Source organism: Aptenodytes patagonicus, chromosome 3, assembly GCF_965638725.1.
Source record: "Aptenodytes patagonicus chromosome 3, bAptPat1.pri.cur, whole genome shotgun sequence".
NCBI lineage: Eukaryota > Metazoa > Chordata > Aves > Sphenisciformes > Spheniscidae > Aptenodytes > Aptenodytes patagonicus.
The window spans coordinates 110,303,924-110,323,938 of NC_134951.1; the positions used below are offsets into that span (position 1 = coordinate 110,303,924).

General features: G+C 44.2%; 1 protein-coding gene across 1 annotated transcript; it reads right to left on the reverse strand.

The window, feature by feature from the left end:
• Positions 1-882: 882 nt before the first annotated feature.
• HHIPL2 (HHIP like 2) lies at positions 883-17,823 on the reverse strand. The gene is made up of 9 exons (XM_076334616.1): positions 17,370-17,823; positions 11,062-11,714; positions 9,947-10,090; positions 9,259-9,590; positions 7,672-7,798; positions 7,163-7,308; positions 5,549-5,630; positions 2,367-2,449; positions 883-1,565 (listed from the first exon to the last, which is right to left on the reverse strand). The coding sequence occupies exons 1-9, from the start codon at positions 17,751-17,753 to the stop codon at positions 1,189-1,191; spliced, it is 2,328 nt and encodes a 775-aa protein (XP_076190731.1). The 5' UTR covers positions 17,754-17,823; the 3' UTR covers positions 883-1,188.
• Between the last annotated feature and the right edge of the window lie 2,192 nt (positions 17,824-20,015).

Here is a 20,015-nt window from a genome sequence, read left to right on the forward strand (position 1 = left end):
TCCTTTTTTTCTTTTTCCTCCCCTGACCAAGCGAGGAGTTTCGCTCCGCGGCCGCGGAGCCGCCTCCGCGGGGGCAGAGGGGAGGGGGCGGCGGTCAGCCGCGCGGGGTGGATCGTTCCCCGCCGGCCGAGAGCCGCAGCTGCGGCCGGAGGGCGCTGCTGATCGCATCCCGAAAGGTGCGTCCAGAGGGGGGCGGCAGGAGACAAACGGAACGTTGAAACTGCGAAATGATGTAATTTGCTTTGGCTCCCTCTCAGGCCAAGGGCAGGAGCCTGAGCCAGGCCGTGGCTCCGCAAATAAATACACTTCTCTGGAAAAGAACACCTGAGGTTTGTCGCCGTGGATAATGGCAGCCCACGGTCCTCCCCAGTCTCCTTGCCGCACCCCATTGCAAATCAGTTTCACAGCGTGCTCTGTGCACCCCTCCAGTCCGGCTCCAAACCCGTGCTGCTCCCGGGGAAGAGAAGAGGCTCAGCCGGTAACCCCGCACCTGGCCCTTACCTGCCAGCCGAGAGGGGCTCTCCCGAAGGACGGACTCCAACCTGTGTCCACTTAGAAGCCAGATGACGGTTCGATCCAATTGCTCAGCTGAAACTAAGATTTTTGAGGATTGCTTGGTTTCTGTTGCTTTGACTTTGTTTTTTAAGATTTGCTGAACATTTCCAGCCCTTACTGAATTCTTTGGAACCTGCAGGTGATCCATACCTTGAAAAAATACTGCTTTTAAAAAAAAAAAAAAATCTAATTTCATTGTCTGAAAGACAACTACTCTTAAAATATACTTTAACTGAAATGCAGTGAAAAGGACAAAAAAAAAAGTGTGGACATTGACATGTCTATTTTGTATTCTTGGATAAAAGATGCGAGTCCTGGAAGTTGGAAGCACTTGGATTTATTAGACAGTCATACACAGCCAAATCTTACCAGTGAATGTCCAGAGACTCTCATAACTACTTACGTCAGAAAAGGACATCACAGCAGGATTTGCAAAGAAAGTTAATAGTAGGAGCTGGTGCTGTTAAGGTTTAATAGAGCATATATAGAGACTGCTAACACTGACATTAATGGAGGCGCACCTGGGAGCACTGGCATAACAAGTCAGCTGATTCTCTTTTATTTGGTCACTATTCAAAACATTTGTTTCACCATCTTGTAAGTGACTTGCTTTTTCTGGGACATCACTGAGCTTCAAAAGCTGCTTCTTAATCTACTCTTCTTCCTCCTCTTCTCCAGTTTTCCCTTAGCCAGTGCTGCTTTCTTTGGAAGAAGCTTCCTGGTTCTGGTTGGGTGGGAGCTTTTCTTTTTTGGCAACGGTGGTGCTGGTGTAGTTCTGGAAATGTGTGCAACCTTCTCTTCCCGCTTTGGCTTGTGAGGTTTAGCCTCAGCTTTGATTTTCTGTCTCTTTTTACCAGGTGGAGCTGGTTTCACTGTTGATGCTTTTATTTTGGTGGATGGGGTCTTTTTAGCTTTCTTAGAAGAAACGGTTGGGATGGCTGCAGTGGGGGTAGAAGATTTTTTCGGAGGCTTGGTCGTTGAAGGTTCATTAAGCAGCTCAAGGACAGTCTCTGAGGAAAGTAATTAACATGGTTCAGCATCCCTGCTTTAAGGCAAAAGGCCAATTCAGAGATGTGACTGATATAAACCCTTATTAGAGCTACAGTTAAGAAAAATAGCTGACATTCTGAAAGAAGAAATATATACTATATAAACCTCTTTTCTTCCATCAAGTGAGCCTTGGGTTTCTTGCAAATAAATCTGTTTAATTTTAGAAGTGATGAATATATATTGTCTGGACTTATTTTCCTTAAACATGATGAAACCTTGCACACGACTTTGGCAGACTTAACAATAGGAATTTTTCAAGTTACACTAATATCTGGAAATCCCAGACAAGATAACCTCAACTTGCTAAACGCTGCTTCTACCCACTAATAAGATGTAACCCCTGCCCTAGTTCCATGGGACATAGGACAGAAAAAGACCAGGAGAAAGGAAGATTGACTCCCCTAGATTTACAGAGAGGGGATTATTTGACTCAAGGAACTTGTCACAGAGCCAGGGACAGATGCTCAGAACTTCCCAGACCAAATCCAATGCCTGAATCAAAGCCATCAGTTCCCTTGTGACACCCATTTACACTATTACTTGGCAACGCTTAGGAAAAAAAAAAAACCACCCAGAGACTGGGATTAAGAGAAGGCTAGCATCTAGCAGACAACAGAAGCACACATTAAATGTGATAACCTAACTTCAAGATTGCTCCTGCTCAGTGATTTAGTTTTTAAGACTGCTGAAGATTTCAGTCACACGCCTGTAAGATGGTTAGATGTTTTGCTTCTCAGTGAAATTAGAGCCTAACAACTTACTTGCACGTGGAACAAGTGATATCCGTTTACTCTTTGTTTTCACTGGAACAGGCTTGTATTTACACTTCCCTGGTGGAGCTCTCCTTGAAAAACAGAAAGCCATACACAGATATCTGAGAGATTGTTAAGGAAGTTTATTCCAGAGGCACGCATCAGTCCCCCGTTATCATTTGCCTCTGCTGGAAGAGGCATGGAAAGCACTTTAGGCACCTGGAGCACAACATAGGTGGAATTTTAGAGCCTAACTCAGGGCAGCAAGCCATAAAATCCCTGTCTGACTAGCAATAGCAGCTGGAAGGCTGCACCTTCTCTTCTACCACCCTTCTGGTCAACTTTCTGCCATCAGGCAGTCTGGACTGTCTTTATCCAACATCGATAGCTGGTCTGTTTGTCTGTGGGATGCCGGCCTGCCTGAAATTGTAGCCTACCACTGAATTCAGGGTGCTGATTAGGTGTGTTCACCTACACGTCCTGCTGCTGGAGGCACAGCACAATGCTGTTTCTAGAAGCCTGGTGGATGCATTGGTTGAACTTCAGACTATCAGTCACATTGGGTTGTCATCACCAATACTGGCTCATGCATCCCACCTTGAAGTGGAGGAGTCTCATTCATGCACGTAAGGCTTGTCAGTGACAGTGCTTTCCACTCGCTCACGGCACAGCATAAGGATCTCTGTACATGCAGCAGAATATTCCAGCACAGCCCCATGAAAGTTAGTGTGACCTTCAAAGGGTGCCGCTTCGGCCACATAGTGCTGCAGCAAGAGGGGTGAGAAAGGAAAGGAACAGGCAAGGAGGGAAGAAGCAACAACTGCAAAGAAAATGTATCTGCGTTCCTCTCCTACCGTTCCCTGACAACTTCCCACAGTACAAAAGCACCCCAAAAAAAGCACATTTTCCCTGAGGTAAAGCTGTCACATGCTAAATGACAGGAAGGGGGGTACAAAGAGCAACAGACCTGTGTTTTCTGTTACCCACCAAGGGAACTGCTGTAGGACAAATAAGAACAGGCTCTTCCAATTTGGCATGCTTGACAACACAGAGCAAAGCAAAGCATGACCTAAGGCATCACATTTTCTTGTGATTAGCATTCTCCTTCAGACAGGGGCAACAGCCAAGTGCTTCCTCCGTGCCATTTCAATTAAAAAAACCCAAAGGTTACTAAAGCAGGATTGTTGGCATTGCTTGTGGGGTTTTTTAGGGGGGGGAGGGAGGTTCCCCCGCCCCCTCTAATTTTTAAGGCACCTTCTAACACCTCTTCCCTCTGCTCCTGACTGAGGGGATTTGGTGCCAATCCAGGCAGAGGCACGCCAGCCACTCTGCTGTCTCGGAGAGCACTGCTGGAGAGGCAAGCTGAAGCGGGGACACGGGGCACTGCTGCCATCAGTTTTCCTGGGGGGTTCCTGGGGAAGTCTGAGTGGCCATCGGGTAAGACGGCAGTGGCCCTGCCAACATTTTGAAGCAGGCGTTTGTGTGGCTTGCTGCCCTTGCCAGCGTGCTTGCTGAAGTGCGGGCAGGAAGCAGGGAGCGTCTGGGCTGGACAAACTGGGACTGCACCCATCAGCGGCATCAGAGGAGCCAGTTATCCCAGCCACCGCTAACAGCGAGACGGAAATGGAAGAATCCTATAAACAGCATTAAAATGCAAAGGAGAAAGGAAAAATCTCTGCTTGTGATACAATCAGGAGGAGGCCAGAGTACAACCCAGGATCTGGAGGTGTTAGGACTTTCTGCTCCAGGGACAAGCAAGCTCAGCTTCCAGAGGAGCAGTCAGTGCTTTGCACACCCTGGACAAGCTTGCAAAGTGCTTAAGCAAACAGACAACGGCAAAGCTGAGCAGAGCAGCATCCAGGCTAAGGTAAACAAGGGGAACCAGAAAATACAAGAATAAATTCCAAAGAGCCATGGGAATAAGTGCCTGGTCCTGCTCTAGAAGTGATGGATATGAAGCTCCAAAAGCACAGGGAAGAGCTGGCTTCTTTCCAGAAAGCCCTTCTGAGCAGTGAAAACATCGCAACTTCTGGCAGGGGCTTGCTGCCCCCGTGGAGTCATCATAACATGGTGCATTACTGCACACCAGTCCTCAGGCAGGCAGCCTCCTGGAGAGGCTCCCGCAGGCTGCTTGTGAAACAGAAAGCTGTATTTCTCCCTTTAGAGTGGGAAAGGGGAGAGGATTTATCATCCTGATAGTCTTCATGGCACATTAAGGAGTGGCAGAGGGACTGCAGGACTTTTTTTGTGAAATAGAGCATGCTCAAGCTCTCGATGTTTACGCTAGCTCACAAATTTTTTTAATTTTTTTTTTAGTTGAAAATCTTACATTTTGGTTAATGCAGTTCAAAGGCTTCCTGGCAGACAATAAGCTGTTAAAGGCAGGAGTCTTCTCAAGTAGTTACAGCAAGTAAAAGACTCAAGTTCCTATTCCCATCACCTTGGTACAGAGCTTGAGTTAACTATCTAGCTTTGGATTTAACTTTCCAAGAAAACATATCATTTTCTTCATTTTGTTAGTGTCTGAGATCTTGGCAACAGCACGGACACATTAGTACTGTGTCTACTTTACAGGGTGATTTGAAACTCATTTAATGCTTTTTAGCAAGATCCAAAAGCTTGGGAGGAGAAAAAATTAAATAAGCATGCTTATTATCGTAAAAACAGACTTCAGCAGGGATAACTGCTTAACGGGGAAAAAACATTTTGCTTGGAAAAACTCAGGCTCAGGCTCCAATTATTATTTGAACACTGCATGAACCACCAGGTTTCACTCTTCTTTGTTAAGAAAACTCAACTGTGGACTGCAATTTATTATACGAAAGGGCATCACAGATATTTGATGTCACGACCATGAAGGATATGGATTGTCATTTTTAAAACACCACTGTGCTATACTTCAGATATGCAACCAAGGAGACATTATTTTGATCCTTACTGTGTCAGACCTTGAAGGTATTGGAACTCTGTCTATTTCTGGGTGCACAGATATGATGAGTGAGGAATAAGTTCACTAAAACTGATTAAAGTTGCACCCGATATACAGTGGGGTAACAAAAACCAAGGACTGGATGTGGAGGTCAGTGAGATTATGTATCAGTAGTACTTAGCATTCTTTCTACTTTGATAGCTGGGGAATGTATGGTGATTATAGAAGAATTTGACATGGGAAAACATCTTTAATTACTAACCTTGCAGGATCAATAAACTTGTAGAGTGATCCGTGTGGTGCGTAGGCACTGGGATAAGAAGTAGACATAAAATACAGCTCACCTAAATGGAAGTGGAAAAAAAAAAATCTGAAAACCAGTTTCAGATTCAAGTGCCCAAGCTGAATCCCAGTTCTCCATTTCCCTCTTTTTCCTGGCTCTTCACTAATTCATGTGGTCAGAAAAGAAAACCCCTTCAGTCAATCCCTCAGTTGTGTCTTACTTCCAAGAAGTGGGTGTCCTTTTGGACTCCCAAGGACACCAAATGATCTCTCGGTTGCGGCAGGGTTCCACGCAGAACCAGCAGCCCTCGACCGAGCACAGTGCCTGAGCAGGACCTTCATTACCTCATGTCAGTGGCCCTCCAAAAGCTTACTCTCCTCTGTATAAACGTATTTTTTAAAACTTGTTTGTACCAAAGAAGCAGCCAGAAGCTACAAGGGGAAGACCACACAACAAATATTTACCCATCTTGGTCATACCAAAAAAATCCAACAAGAACTAAATTGGCTAATCCATGGAAGACAGAAGCTTCTTATTCCTGTATGGTTGCTGAGGAGAGCAACTACTCCTCGTGCCTTCCCTTCAGCACCCACTAGGAACAATATCCAGGCAAATTATAGTAGCTTGCAAAAGATACTACTACGTCGTTGTCTTTCAAATTACATGATGACACCATATTGGTTTCTAAAAGACCAACCAGTAGAAGGGACATTTAATATCCACTCACTCCACGTGTTGTTAGAACAGTTAAAAATTGCACATATTTCACAACAAAGCCTGCGTCTCCCTGCATCTTTGACAGAATATGCCAGCCAGATGATCTAGGATCTTTTCATTACAAGCAAATCTCTTTTCTGCTGAATCGTGAATCATCAGAGCTCGCTAAAGCACATCTGGGTTCTCAAAAGATTTGCAGTCACTTTTTGTATTACATAGCTCTCTGTCAGGAGACTGTACAAAAGTAAACAAAGCATGCATTGGTACTTTCACCTTGGTGAGAGATCTGGCCATCGTGACCATAGCAATAGTCCTATGCACTGAGGCATTTCCACTCAGCTGTCAAATCAGTGGCTTTCCTCATCCCCAAATAAAGCCTTGGTGTGCAATCCACAGTGTGAAGTGCTGCTGTTGTGAATAAGACTGAGGAATTTATGCTAATGAGGAGAGGAGTTCTTACAGCTTACCTGAATTTCCAAGTGAGGATGAGCTGTTACAATGAAAGAGCAAACTGCATTGATATAGTATTTTCATTAATGAAACAGCATAAACAAACAACAACAAAAGGACAGGGAAAGGCTGAAACAAACAGGAGTTCAAACTCCTTAGAGAACCTGGAGCATTCAGACTGCAAGTTCATATGAGGATCTGTCTCCCGAGCTCTCTATCAAGCTGATCTGCAATAGCCTCACAGGGCAGGAGACCTCTCTGAACCCCATACCAGCCCTACCTGCCGTGCCGAGATAGCCACAAACCTGTTTTGCAGTGCCCGCTCTCCAGTGGCATGTGAGGAACAACATAGTTTTACACAGTTGCCCTATAACACAGAACTCACAGTACAGTTTCCAATAAAGATATGGCTAGCACGATACCTACCCGCTTCATCCTCAGCAAATGAGATGATGAATTTGCTATAAGAACTGATCATTCCAGGGAAAGCACAAGCTTTTGTGCTACCAATGCAGATATCTTGCTTCTTCCACTTATTTGTCTTCTCATCTTCCTGTAAAGCCATAAGTCGACTAGATAAAAATAAAACCCGGTGTTTTGTTTCCATTATCAAGATCAGTTTGTGTCAAAATCACGCATTACTGGAAAAAGATGTCAGTGAGGACCCTGACTGTTGACTGGCTTTAATGTTTGTCTTTTGGAAAAATAGACCTGAACAAAAGCAAACCTCTCCTAAGGACTCTAAATTGGAGGAAGTTTAGATTGCAATCAAAATGTTGTTATAATGGTCAGAGCCCTTAATCTAATACACGGACATCTGGGATTCTCATTTGCTCCAGCTGAAAAGGTTTCAGGGTGCTCTGATACTCTTATTTGCCCAGATAAGGCAAATGTGGGTACAGAATGGTAGCTGCAGAGAAAACAATTAGTCTCACCCATTCATGAAATCACCAAAAATATAGAGGCCATTCAAGTTGGGAGATTCGCATCCTCTGTACACATAACCTCCAGTGACTGACTTCCCCACATTGCGGCCATATGCAAATATTGGAAGAATATCATCTGTTAAACACAGAAGAATAAAAAGTGAGAAAATTTACATCCAGAGAGCATCAAAAAGCGATTGCTTAGCGATGCCAATAGGCACAAAAATGACTGGAAGGACCAGTACAGTTGAACAAACAGCGCAGTTAAATTTCAGTGGGAATTCAGTAATTTACTCCAGGACAGAACAGACCCAGGGGCTTTAAGGAGCCGCCTGTGTAGTTGCTTATCAAGGCTTAGTCGTGATGAGCTTCTATAACACATAGGACCAAGATTCTCTGCATCAAGCGAGCAATGCAGAAAGGTATCAGTCTGCAGGAAGTATTATCTTACAGGTTTGTGATTGCACCAATCATTTTAGCAGTCTTTACAAAGTCCAGCATTTTTAGAGAAGGGAATAAGATCAAACAATTGCAAGTTAACATCTTCATAGGTTTGCTGACATTCTCAGCACAGAACATGCATAAGTGTGCTACCTCCATTTTATGTCACGAGACTTATAAAAATAAAGGCTTTGCCTCTGGCAATGTTAAAATTGAACTCAGCCCTTGGGTTGAATATCAGATCCCACAAAATTTTAGTCTTGTCCTCACTTTTTTCCCCCTGGATCAAGTAGCTTGTCTTTAATCTTTAACGATGAGGATAAAGATCACAAACACAATTCATTAAAAACAGTAGATTAACAGCAAAATCTAATTCAGTTTTGTTGTCAATTGAGGATTGGGCCATTAAAAAAACCAACCAAACAACAAAACTTGAGAGCCACGTGGGTACCAGCATAGCAGAGAAATGTTGATAACGCATACTCTACACTTGCCTGCTCGTACAAATGTTTCAGAAACATCTACGTGAGCTTGAGACCAGGTGTTTTCTTCCAACAGCTTAAGGAACATTATAATAATAGCCAGTTCTTCTACCGTGCTTTCCAAAGAGCTCTATGAAGACCACCAATATCTACTCATTTTAAAGGCAGCAAGTGAGTTTGTCCATCACACCCACAGTCAGACCCAGAGCACAGCTTTTGGGTGTTCTGCTGCAGCACCCTACTTGCTAGGACGCACTGCCTCTTCCACAGGATTTGTTTCAGGGTCTCGGCATCAGCCTGGTCCGCTCTCCTTAGCAATAGCCATGGCTCAGAGCATCTGAAGAAAACACAATATTGCTTTTCTACTTAAACCCAATCCATTGCCTTCCTAACTTCACTGGGAAAATTCTGTCTGTCTGCAAAAGGCACAGGCTTTGACCCTAGACACCTTGTCCAGTGCAGTGTATGACAGGGAATTCCCTGAATAAGCAGGGCATCATTTCATACCAAGGCTGCAGGGCTGGGGAGAAGGAATATTCTGCTCTTAAGAAGTAAACAGTCTCCATTTAACACACAACACTAGATTATTTAGCTCCACTGGAAAAATGGAGCTATAGTCCTGTAAACATACACGTATAGTAAAGTAATCTTCTGTAAGAAACTTCTTCCTTACCCAAAGAGGAATTGTGGCAAAGCTTTGTGTCGTAGCATTTAAATCCCTCCTTTGCTCTCCAGCCATAGTTCCCTCCTTTAACAACAATGTCGATTTCTTCAAATCTGTTCTGCCCGACATCCCCGCAGAATATCCTCCCTCTTCCCTTTTTCGTGACAGGGTCCCCTCTGTCAACCGCACAGCGCCACATATTCCTGACCCCATAAGCATAAACCTCAGGGCGGGCCTTGGGATCAGACACAAATGGATTATCGGGAGGGATGCGATAAGGCTTTCCATCAGGGCTTTTTCCATCCACATCTATCCTCAAGACTTTCCCCAACAAAGCACTCCTAGAGAGAACAATAGAAAAAGACAAATCCCAGCATGAGAGCCAACTGAAAATGAACAATTCTCTCCTGCTTCTCCCTTTCCAAAGGAAAAGTTATCTGTCCAAAAGAGATAAACCAACAGCTGGTATGTCTTGCAACCTGTTTAAGTCACAGAAGACTTTCCCCCCCTCAACAAATTGGGTTCCCTCAGCTTTCAAAATGTAAAATTTATATTTTTTAAATACTGCATTGGACAGACTTGCAGATGCACAAGCACTATCAGGAAGCACTCTTACTTTATTCTTCCACATTGTCTCATTTCCAAACCCTGTGTCTTGGGGGACAAGCTCAAGACTTTCAACTGCCCTCCTACTTACTTGTTCTGAGCATTCCCAAATTTTCCAAAAGGGTCTCCAGCTTTCCCTCCATCTCCTGTGAATAGATACATATAGCCATCCACACCAAAGAGCAGCTGCCCACCGTTATGATTTGCAGCTGGTTCTTCAAGCTCCAAAAGATTCCTAAAAAAAGAGAAATACCTCCAGATTTAGCTACTGGAAAGGACTGAACATTCAGGTAGGCTGCAGAAATATTGCATCACTTCTTCTACAGAAGAAAGCAAGATTTCCCAGCTGTACAGACCCGTTGGCTTTGGTGCTGAGTTGCATCCCGTTTCATGTGAGCCTGCAGCACAAGGCTGCCTGCCTAGCTTACAGCAGAGCTCCTTTCAGTATGGCATCCCTTGAGGAAACGTGTTTCCCACAAGCCATGCAGCACTACAGCCGCCCCGTGCACTACAGCTCTGACCTGCACTGCATTAACCCCTCTTGTGCTACAGAGCTCACCCGCCACCATGACCACAGGAGTATCACCGCTCCTCTGAAAACACGACAACAAATACATGCTCTGTTCATCTGCAGGGAGCACTTGTTGCCCTTTAAACTTTGATTGCGACAGGTGGGTTCTGCTTTCTTATGTGAGAAGCAGTTGGTGAATTTGAGGGCTTCAGAAGCATCTTATGGTGATCGTGAAACTCTAGAGAAAATAAGTCTGCTATTAACAAATTCTTCTCCATAACTGAGAATTAGCTTTTTTTCTTAGTGGGGGGACGGGGCAGGGACACACGTGTCAGACCAAATGAATGCATAGTACTGTAATGAAGCATCCCTGTTCTCCTACAGTACAAAACACTTTTAGGGCAGATGTTAATTCCACAATAGGCTTAAGGCTATTACTGCTCTTTAGAAGGCAAGAGTACGAGATAGAGAGAGAAGACGACCTGGAAGCCTAGATCCTGGGTCCTCTTTTCAGTTTCGTTTCTAGTTTGCTGTGTGACCTTGAGCCAACCTGTCTCTGGTAGCTTCATAGCAGGCCAGTCACACACCTGAACCAGAGTGACTGGGAATGAGCAGGTTCTGCAAGGGGGAAGGACAGGGACAAAGAAAAATAATTTCTCATCATGGCATACAATAGCATTCAACGTGAACTTTACCTTTCTGAGAGTGGATCAGCTTTGTTGACATCAGATGCCAAAACCTTCAATTCACTGATCCTGATCTTTTCCACTCGGTTCTTATCCATGTATGAGTAATAGATATAAAACTTCCCATTGTACTTGTACTTGGGGTGGAAAGCCATCCCCAGAAAGCCTCTCTCATCCCCTATCCACGGCGTAGCCAGCACTATACTTTTAATATCCAGAAAGGGCTCCTCCAGCCGGCTGCCATCAGGTAGGTAGACCCAGATCACACCCACCTGCTCAGCTACAAACATGCGGTGGGTATGGTCATTCGCGTGCACCATGAGCACCGGGTTCCTCAGGCCGTTGGCAACCTCGGTCAGACAGAGCTGGAGGCAGCCTTTGCGGTCCTGCACTACCGAGCCCAGGTTGTGGTTGAGGGCTGTGTTCTTCAGCACATTGGGGAAGCAGTAGTCCTCATCGTGTAGGTGAAGGAGGTTGCAAAAGCGCGTCTTGTTTGTCTCGCAGCATTCTTGGATGTGCTTATCACTCGTCAGCAGGCTGATGGCAGAGCGGCAGTTGAAGTGAAACTCGGAGCAGTAGTCAAAACAAAGTCCTGGGAGGTTTCTTAGAGGTGTCCGAGGGTTTTCTGCATCGTAGAGATGTGCAGCGTACGGAGAACATTCCTAGAAAGTAAAAGAAACTAAATATGGGGCTGTGTACACACATCCAGGAGAAGCCAAGACACTTCATGGAAGCAAACCAGTTAATAAAATGAAAAATTGGTAAGGCAGAGAACATAATGAGTCATCTTTGAAGTGGAATAGTAAAAAGTCACTCAGAATATTGCTAAAGGGGATTTAGAAGTCAGTAGTTGTTTCCTTTACCAAAGCAATCAGCTGCACCTAAGTTATCCCCAACAGAAGTATGTCTATGGAGGCTGTGGATTCTCCATTACCATATGTTTTTAGGGAAGTGACAAGCAATTCCTTTTTGCAATCTCTTCTTACCTTTGCTTTTAGAAATCCCCCTTAGCTTCCCCTGCTAGATTTTGAACTAGGTACTTTGTAACCTGTTCTTAACAGATTGAGAGAAGAATTTGTTAACTCCCTCACTGCAGCAACCCTTTGCAGTATGGAGAATGTTAGCCTTCCTACTTCAGACTTCTCCAGACCAGCAGTCCCAAATCTGGACACATCTTTCAGCATCACTGCCGTTTCCAGGTATATTTAAGATTTTACTTTGTTAAGCCCTTAAGCCCATACCTAGGTCTAATCAGGTGTTAGGAAAGAAAGAAAACAAACCAGGTACAGGATCACCCGCACCTTCAACGCTATGCACAGCTCTGGTCCCCCTTCCCAAAAGCAGCATAGGGGAACAAATCCAAAGATACCAAACAGCTAATTAAGATGGGACTGAGCAGTTTTGCAGAGAGGTGATCAGAGTAGGGTAACAGCCTGACAGAAGTCTGTAAATATCACAAGTGACATTGAGAAGATGCGTGGAGATCACTTGTTCACCCTTTCCCCCAGAAGAAAAAATGAGGGAGCATTAGATAAAGCTAGCAGGAGCCAGGTTAAAAAAAGGGAGGTGAAACTCTGCCAGAAGAAATTGTAGGTGCTAAAGATGTACATTGGTTAAATGTACAGGCTAAGTTAATCTTTGGTCTGATGCTGTGTAACTCCGATCATGTTCTTGCATGCATGGTATCAATGAAGCAGACTGTCGTTGAGATTTAAAACTGTTTCAAATAAGTAGATATCATCTTATGGAATTCATGTATTTACCACTGACTCTATATGTGATCTTCAGGGAAAAAAAATACTGCAGGCAACATTTTCAAGTGTTATGTATCTAAAATTATGTCCCTTCCAATATCATTAAGTTTTTAGCTGTGCAAAATATAGGTTAAATACTGAAAATCAGGCATTGTGTTTGAATTTGTGCCTAAATTTAAACTCCCCATCTTGCAAAAATTCTGGGCCAGAACTTCTATAAAATATTTCCATTAAAATCCCACCTTTATTTTAGTCAGCACAAAATTGCAGAAGTTGAAACAGAAGGAGCTAAATTCTGCAGAAGGATTATTTTGCTGGTTTTCACGCCAGCAGCCTGAAACAGTCTATCCAGAGTTTTTATTAGGCACATACGTAGGAAGGTAAGTACATAGTCAAATAATGAAGAACTACTACAGTAGTATTTTTTCTGCCTCATTAAACTAGTTTGCTTCATTAAACAAATCTGGGGCAGTTATACAAGCACTGACTTTTTTTTTGGTGCAAGTAGCAGCCTTTCCAGGATATTTAATGTGAAGACTACAGACCCTCATCCCAAACTTAGCATAGCAAAGTGTTTCCTTTGCTCACAAAAGAACCCGAGGGCTTTTGGCCTACCAAGAAAAGATATGACTTGTAAGTAGCAAAGCCCTTTCAACTCTTGGATGGTGTAGTAAGTTTCTCACTTTTCATTGCTGCCATTTGGTTATCAAGCTGCACAGAACAAGCTGGTTTCTGTTGCTTCTGCATCGCATCTGTAAGGAACCTCTCCTCTTCCCAAATCAGAAGTCCCCAGCCTGCAAAGGGGAGCCAAGTCCCCGAGGCCCGTCCTTGCAGCCTGACCTCAGCCCTAGATGGCAGAACCACACTTTTTCCCCATGTTTAAGGTCTTCCCAGAACGAGGAAGGGCACCATTAAGCCTTGAGTACCATCCCCAAAAGCCAAAGCTTCAGGTAAGTGTCTTTCTGTTCTCACCTTCTTGAGGGAGAGCAGCTTTGGTGCAGGCATTCAACAACACTTGGCTGGCGTGTTCCTCCCCTGATGCTTACTGAGTCCATTAACCATTGCTCACCCTCTCCGCTTTCACTCACACACCCCCGAATATGTTGTGTTTCTAGTTATATCAGTTTTCACAAAATATGGTGCTGATCTCAAGTGACTAGGAGACGAGGAGAGGTGACAGCCTGATAAGGTGTCAGCAAGGAAAGGTGGGGGAGAGTAGACAGACCCTAACCTGTGTTGCATTTCGAGTCCTGGGGAGCTCCCTCATTCCCACTAACACGCGGCTGCAGCTGGCTCACCACTCCATTGTGCACAAGTCACTTGCAGTCTAGAGCTCCCCTCAATTCTGTTCTGAAGTGATTACTTTATTAACACCTTTGACAGCATTTTTAATTTCTCTCAATAAGTGGGAACAGAGCCCAGCTCCCAGACCAGCAATCTGAGAAGAGAAAGAGAAGAGAAAAACAGCGTCCTCTGAAACAAGGCATATTCTCACCACCTCCGAGCTCCATCAACTCTGTTCTGCCAACAGTCTGCAGCATAAGGGTCTCCTACAGTTCATCCTCCTAAATAAGCGCAGCCCCTGAGCAGCTGCCGTGCTTTTCCAGCCATTGGGCTTCCCACACAGTGTTTGCCTGGCAAACAACACCTGCAGCACCCAGCAAGACACACGAGACGGAGGCGGTTCCTCAGGATCTGTGTAAACTCCCAGGATTAGGTGGCCTTGCAGTCACTGTTGGTTGTCTGCTTTCATTTCGCTCAAGCATGCGTGAAACAACACAATTAATCCCACTACTTTATAGAGCGGAAGAAGCAGAAGCTGCTAAGATCAAGTTGATACTTCTTTGCTGTTTTGTAATAGTTTCTCTGCAAAACCAGCATGCATTCTGCAATCAAGTCAGGCCTCAGATTAAAATTGGCTTAAAAAGTATGTTGCTTTCCCTGCACTAGCTCCTATCCCATGCTAATATCATGGCTTTTAATCAGCTTGAACAAGGCTTAATTGGCCTTTTCTGTTTAAGCCTCTCCTGTGTAGCAGTTTCCTGAATAGAGAAGTCCTCTCAGCCAGCAGCCAGAGAGCTGTTCTAGTGCATGTAGCAAGGTTGGCATCCAGGGAATTTTTATAGCCGTGCAACTTGCACAACACCTCCTTAAGAACGTTACAGGCGGTTTTCAGAGTTCCATATTCAGTTTTTAAGCTAAATCCTAGAACAGCTCAGCTGAGGGTCAGACTCTAAACCTACAAATGCTTAGGACAAAGCATTTGTATCTATTTTAGCTAGCAAAAATAGACCCAGATCTTGCCAGATACAAACTGAAGCAGCTCTACCAGCAGAGCCAGATTGCTTTAGATGCCTCTTCTAGCCTGTTAGTTTTCAAGAAAAACATATCTGGCTTGAAGCGACAGCGGGAAATAAATCCATGATCCAGAGCACATCCCCATCTAATAGTCTTCCATCTGTTAAGAAACACACCGCTCCACTGCCAAGGTAAGGTGCACGCCACGGCATCCTTCTTGGGCTCTGTGGTTCCAGCGAGACTGCTGCAGTCACCAAAACCAGCTTCCTCTGTGTAATGCTCAGCACACCACTCGTTACCACACCAGGAAGGCCAGAAAAAAAATCTGCCTGTTTTTTTACTGTCTGCTGGTTTTGGCACTGAAGGAACACTTGACTGAATGAGCTGCTTTGTTACAAGGCATCACTACGACTCTGATCTCCCCCAAAGGTGTGAAATAATGCTGTTTTCGCTAAATTAGAGCGGCTACTAATAATTCACGTTTATCGATAAGCACCTACATGTCTTTCTTGAAATTTGTTTTGTTCAAAAGACAAAAGCTAGTAATATTATTTTGTCCACCATTGCTTCTGAGTCTAATCTTTGTGTCCCAAGTTCCATACGAATGATATCAATAGAAGCACTAGTTGCCAGCAGCAGTTTATCTGAAGTCCTGCCGTACACAGCAGAAATAAGCACTTAGCACAATTACACCCTGATCACGTATATGCATCTCTCTTTTTGCATTTGATGTGGCACTAAGTACATGTCAACGTTTCACAGGTAGTGAGTACAAGCTATCAGGATTACTGTGGAGGTGGTAGAACGGAGATGTCATCATTTTCCATCCCTTCCACATGAGATCATCAGTAAGAATTTGATCCAGCAAAGCGACATCACTAAAGCAAAACCATTTGGTAGATCTTTGCTCCTCCACTAATTCAACAGCCAAATAATATTTGCCAGAGAACCCAGCCTTTATTCCATGATTGTCACCAACTTGAACAGGAAGAGCAACACAACACAATCACAGGCTCCTTCCCAAAGATTTAACAGCATTCTTACTCTAGAAAGATATGAGAAGAGTAATAGCTTACTACTTGGAAAATCTGTAAGAAAATGTATAGGGTGGTTTGGGTTTTTTGCTACAAAATACACTTACAACAAATGCAAAATTAAATTATGCCCTGCAGAATAAGCAATCAAAGAGGCAATAGACACATTTTTATGGTTTTTTTTTTCTACTTGCAACATGTAGAAAATCTTCATAACACCAACATTGGTGGTTCTCCTAGGTCCTGTAACGCATCTTTTTCTGGTTTAACAACTGTAAAATGACAAACAACACTGACGCTACTTTTTTCAGCCCTGGTGCTGAAAGGGTGTCGTCCCCCCCCACCAAGCAGATGCCAGAATCCTGCCAGCATCCAAAATGAATGGAAACATTTTTGTACACAGATAATATTTTAGGGCTAAGGAAATATTAACTAGAAGCATTTTATACGTTCTTAGTAAGACTGTGTCTTTTGGCTGCTTTGTGTTTTGGCATGCAGTAAGTCCAACTCTGCATGACTAACAGTTGTTGAAAAGGCAGGTCAGTTCTGCCCTTTAATTATAGGGAGGCAGGAGAGCTGGGGAAGAACAGTGCCTCCGGTCTTCTGTCACGGCACAATGCCTGCTGCCGTCAGCCAGGTGGACAGCGGGGAGAGAGCACTGGTGAAAATGCAGCGACTGAAGCCTCGGGACCTTGCAGCAGCTGTGTGAAAAAACCACTGCCTATTAAATTTTGTTCTTCTTTAACAACCACACCATTTGGAGCATCCTCAGCAGGACCACAATCAAAACATATCCTTCATGGGGTCCAGGGACCAAAACACTTTGCCTGATAATTCCCATATCATTTGATCCTGTAGAATTTGTAATCCAGCACTAGTAGCTGCAAGCAAAAAGTAAGTATTGATCCGTAACTCTCCCCTTCATTATGAAAAAATTAGCAGCGCAGCAGGATTCCCATCATAATCCGAGTTGGGCAATGCCTTCATAAATCATTATTGCTAGCAAATGTCATTATATATAGTCAGATACCACAAAGTGAGGCACCTTACACAAAGCACTTTGCAAAATGCATGCTGAGGATTAGGTACCATTACTCCATCAGCCCACTTCTCCCCAGCTCCCACACCTTTTTTCACAGCAACACAGCTAGCTACAAGAGGCTATCAGAACCACAATTGACCCCCAAGTCAGCCCAAAACGTAGGATACAGATACTATTTTTCTGCCCTACCTGACACAGGATATCTTTGATATACGTTCCACACAGCTTATGTCTCTGAGGATCGATATAATCCATGATGTCCCAGTATTTTGCTGCGATGCTGTTGTCTCTCTCCTGGTCACAGCAGCCAAAATTTTCATAGGCAGAGCAGAACTCCAAGTGAAAAGGGGGCTGGAAAGGCGGCCCATAATCCAGACACTGAGGATGCCCCAGCAGACTGCCTATCAGGCACAACACGGAGAGGCAAAGAAAGACATGTGGGCAAGAAAAGGAAACACCAGAGCTGCTGCTGCTCCTCCCAGTGCATGGCCAGACATCCACTTTCTTCAGCGTAGGTTTCTTGAGGTCAAACGTATAGACATCCTGGACTTCCTTGTGGTATGGTTCATTCATCCTCTCTGTTTTATTAATTGCCAGCCACAGAGCTCAGCATTCACTCAGGTTTGCTTACATTCTCTTTCCTTTTTTTCTCTCTGAAGTTTACTACTTGGCTGGAGAGAAACCCTCCGGGCTGCCTCTTTGGTATTTCACACGTCACATAGCTGAACCCTCCCCTCTGGACATTTCTCATGCCCCTAGAAGCACTCAAATCTAATCCCTACGTCTTAGTCTAAATTGGCTGAGAAATCCTTCACCAAGAAATATGAACAACAGATAAAAATATAACATGATACCTATATACAGAACCTGGTAATCTCTCCCCATTTACAAATACACAAGATGAGTAATTTTCAATTGCTAACTACTATTTCACTCGACTCTTAAAATGCACCAAACTGGGGTCTGGTTTCATAAAATACAAGCTAATTAAGGCAGCAGTTAACCATAGGTACAAGTAATTTCAGGACAAAAAGCTTTACAGATATATTGCTGTTACCCACAAATCCAGGTGTAAATTCAGGGTTAAAGTGAGAAGAAATTTAGAAAGAGTGAAAGAGAAAACACATTTAAGGCACCAGGACAACCTGAGGTCGACTGATATTCTGTCATAACCCGGTACTTCAGCTAATTGATTTTAGTGGGTTTTATCTCAGCTGACCTTACACTGATTTAAAGATGCATGAGATTTTTTTTTTTCTTCCCATTTTTCCCCTCTAGTGAAGAATGCATGAGCGATCCCACCAGTCAGCTAGAAGTACAGCATCAGCTGCATATGCAGGTGTCCCGTGTTTGTACACGTTGTACTCAGCCTGCCTGAGTGACACTTCCCTAACTCCGCTCTTCCACAAGTGGACCAAGAGCACTTTGATCACAACCAAGCTCCTTTATCGCTTCACCAAAAACAAATGTTTTCCTCTTGTACACATCGCTACTCATAAGAAGGCAACAAACCCGCATGCGCCCAGAGCACTCATCGGTGCTGTATGCATCACGAGGCACGAGTTAGAGAACAGCAGCCCACCAAGAGCCTAAGTGATCCAACGAAGAGGGGTAAGTCGTGCTTTCCCTTGCAGCCGCAGGAGCGACCAGCCTAACAGTCTGATGCTGTTAGGAAGAGGCTTTAGCATGCACCCACTCACTAGACCTTTCCGTGCAGGAAAGCTTACTAGAGAGCAAGGCTTTGCAATCTGTTCTATTGCTTCTGAAACATTAAGTTTCAGAAAAAAACCACAATTAGCTATTTCTCCTCCCCACAGATCCTAGGAGACTACAGCCAATGCACAGATACCCTTTGAGCTGTTTATAGCAGCTTCCTACTTACTGCTTTCCCTCCATGGGACACAGGCAGAAAGTGGGGAAAGGAAAACTGAAGGGAGAATCTCATGTATAGGGACTCCTCCACTTGTCCAGAACTCTCCCCTCTCCCCACACGTTACCATTTACTGCCAGGGTCTATCTGCATGTGGCTCAGGGGGAAGTCAAAGCTCCCAGTCCTAGCTCCTCAATACAATAACCAGTGTAACGTAACAGCTGAGAATACTCTGCAATTACAAGTCACCTCAGAGTCTTTATTGGGAAATGACTGTTTTAAGAAACCTCTGGGTGTTTAACCATCACCTGTTTTGCTGTGACTAACTCGTGGCACCTTGATTGTCCAACAGCCTGCCAATAATACCGTCTCTGCTTAGACTTCAATGAACTGGAAACACGCCAATCACAAGATTCAGCACTGTCATGAGATAAAGCAGTAGAAATCCAAGTATTTAAATCTGCTGAAGTATCAGCTTATCTCAGTTATTGCTCTCATACTTTGGAGACAATCACTGAAATTAAGGGATTACACTTTGGTGTCCCCGGGCAATTGACTTATTTCGAAAGCACAATGAACAGCAAGGATAATAAGTAAGGTTACTCGCATACTCTTCATTCGTAACTACAGCCTACAAGTTCCCTATGCTTTTAATTCCTTTAGCATTACTGAGCTCTTTGGGGTAACTAACATTATCCACCGGTTCAAGCCATTCCTGTTAAGAGAACGTAGAGCGCTTCTCTCCCTTTCCTAGGGAAACGCCACTTGCAGACAAAAACTCAGAACACTTACCTGTGTAGAGAACCGCACTTCCCAGTTACTGGATACTTCGGACCAGGAGGCAAGAACACTCCTTGCTGCTCTCTGATGAGGGCAGAAAAGCCAGAAGAGCTTTACTCGCATTTGGCAATACGCATAACCTCCCGCAGAGCCTACTGCTCACGTTACCCAAGGACTCCTTGCAG

What these genes read in the sequence shown, in the direction of transcription:
- HHIPL2 (XM_076334616.1), bottom strand. Translation starts at nt 17,753, where the DNA reads ATGAATGAACCATACCACAAGGAAGTCCAGGATGTCTATACGTTTGAC. An exon ending in TCAAAGATATCCTGTGTCAG is followed by an intron (nt 11,715 to 17,369) that starts GTAGGGCAGAAA and finishes TTTACTTTCTAG; the next exon opens with GAATGTTCTCCGTACGCTGC. An exon ending in GCTGATCCACTCTCAGAAAG is followed by an intron (nt 10,091 to 11,061) that starts GTAAAGTTCACG and finishes CTCTTTTTTTAG; the next exon opens with GAATCTTTTGGAGCTTGAAG.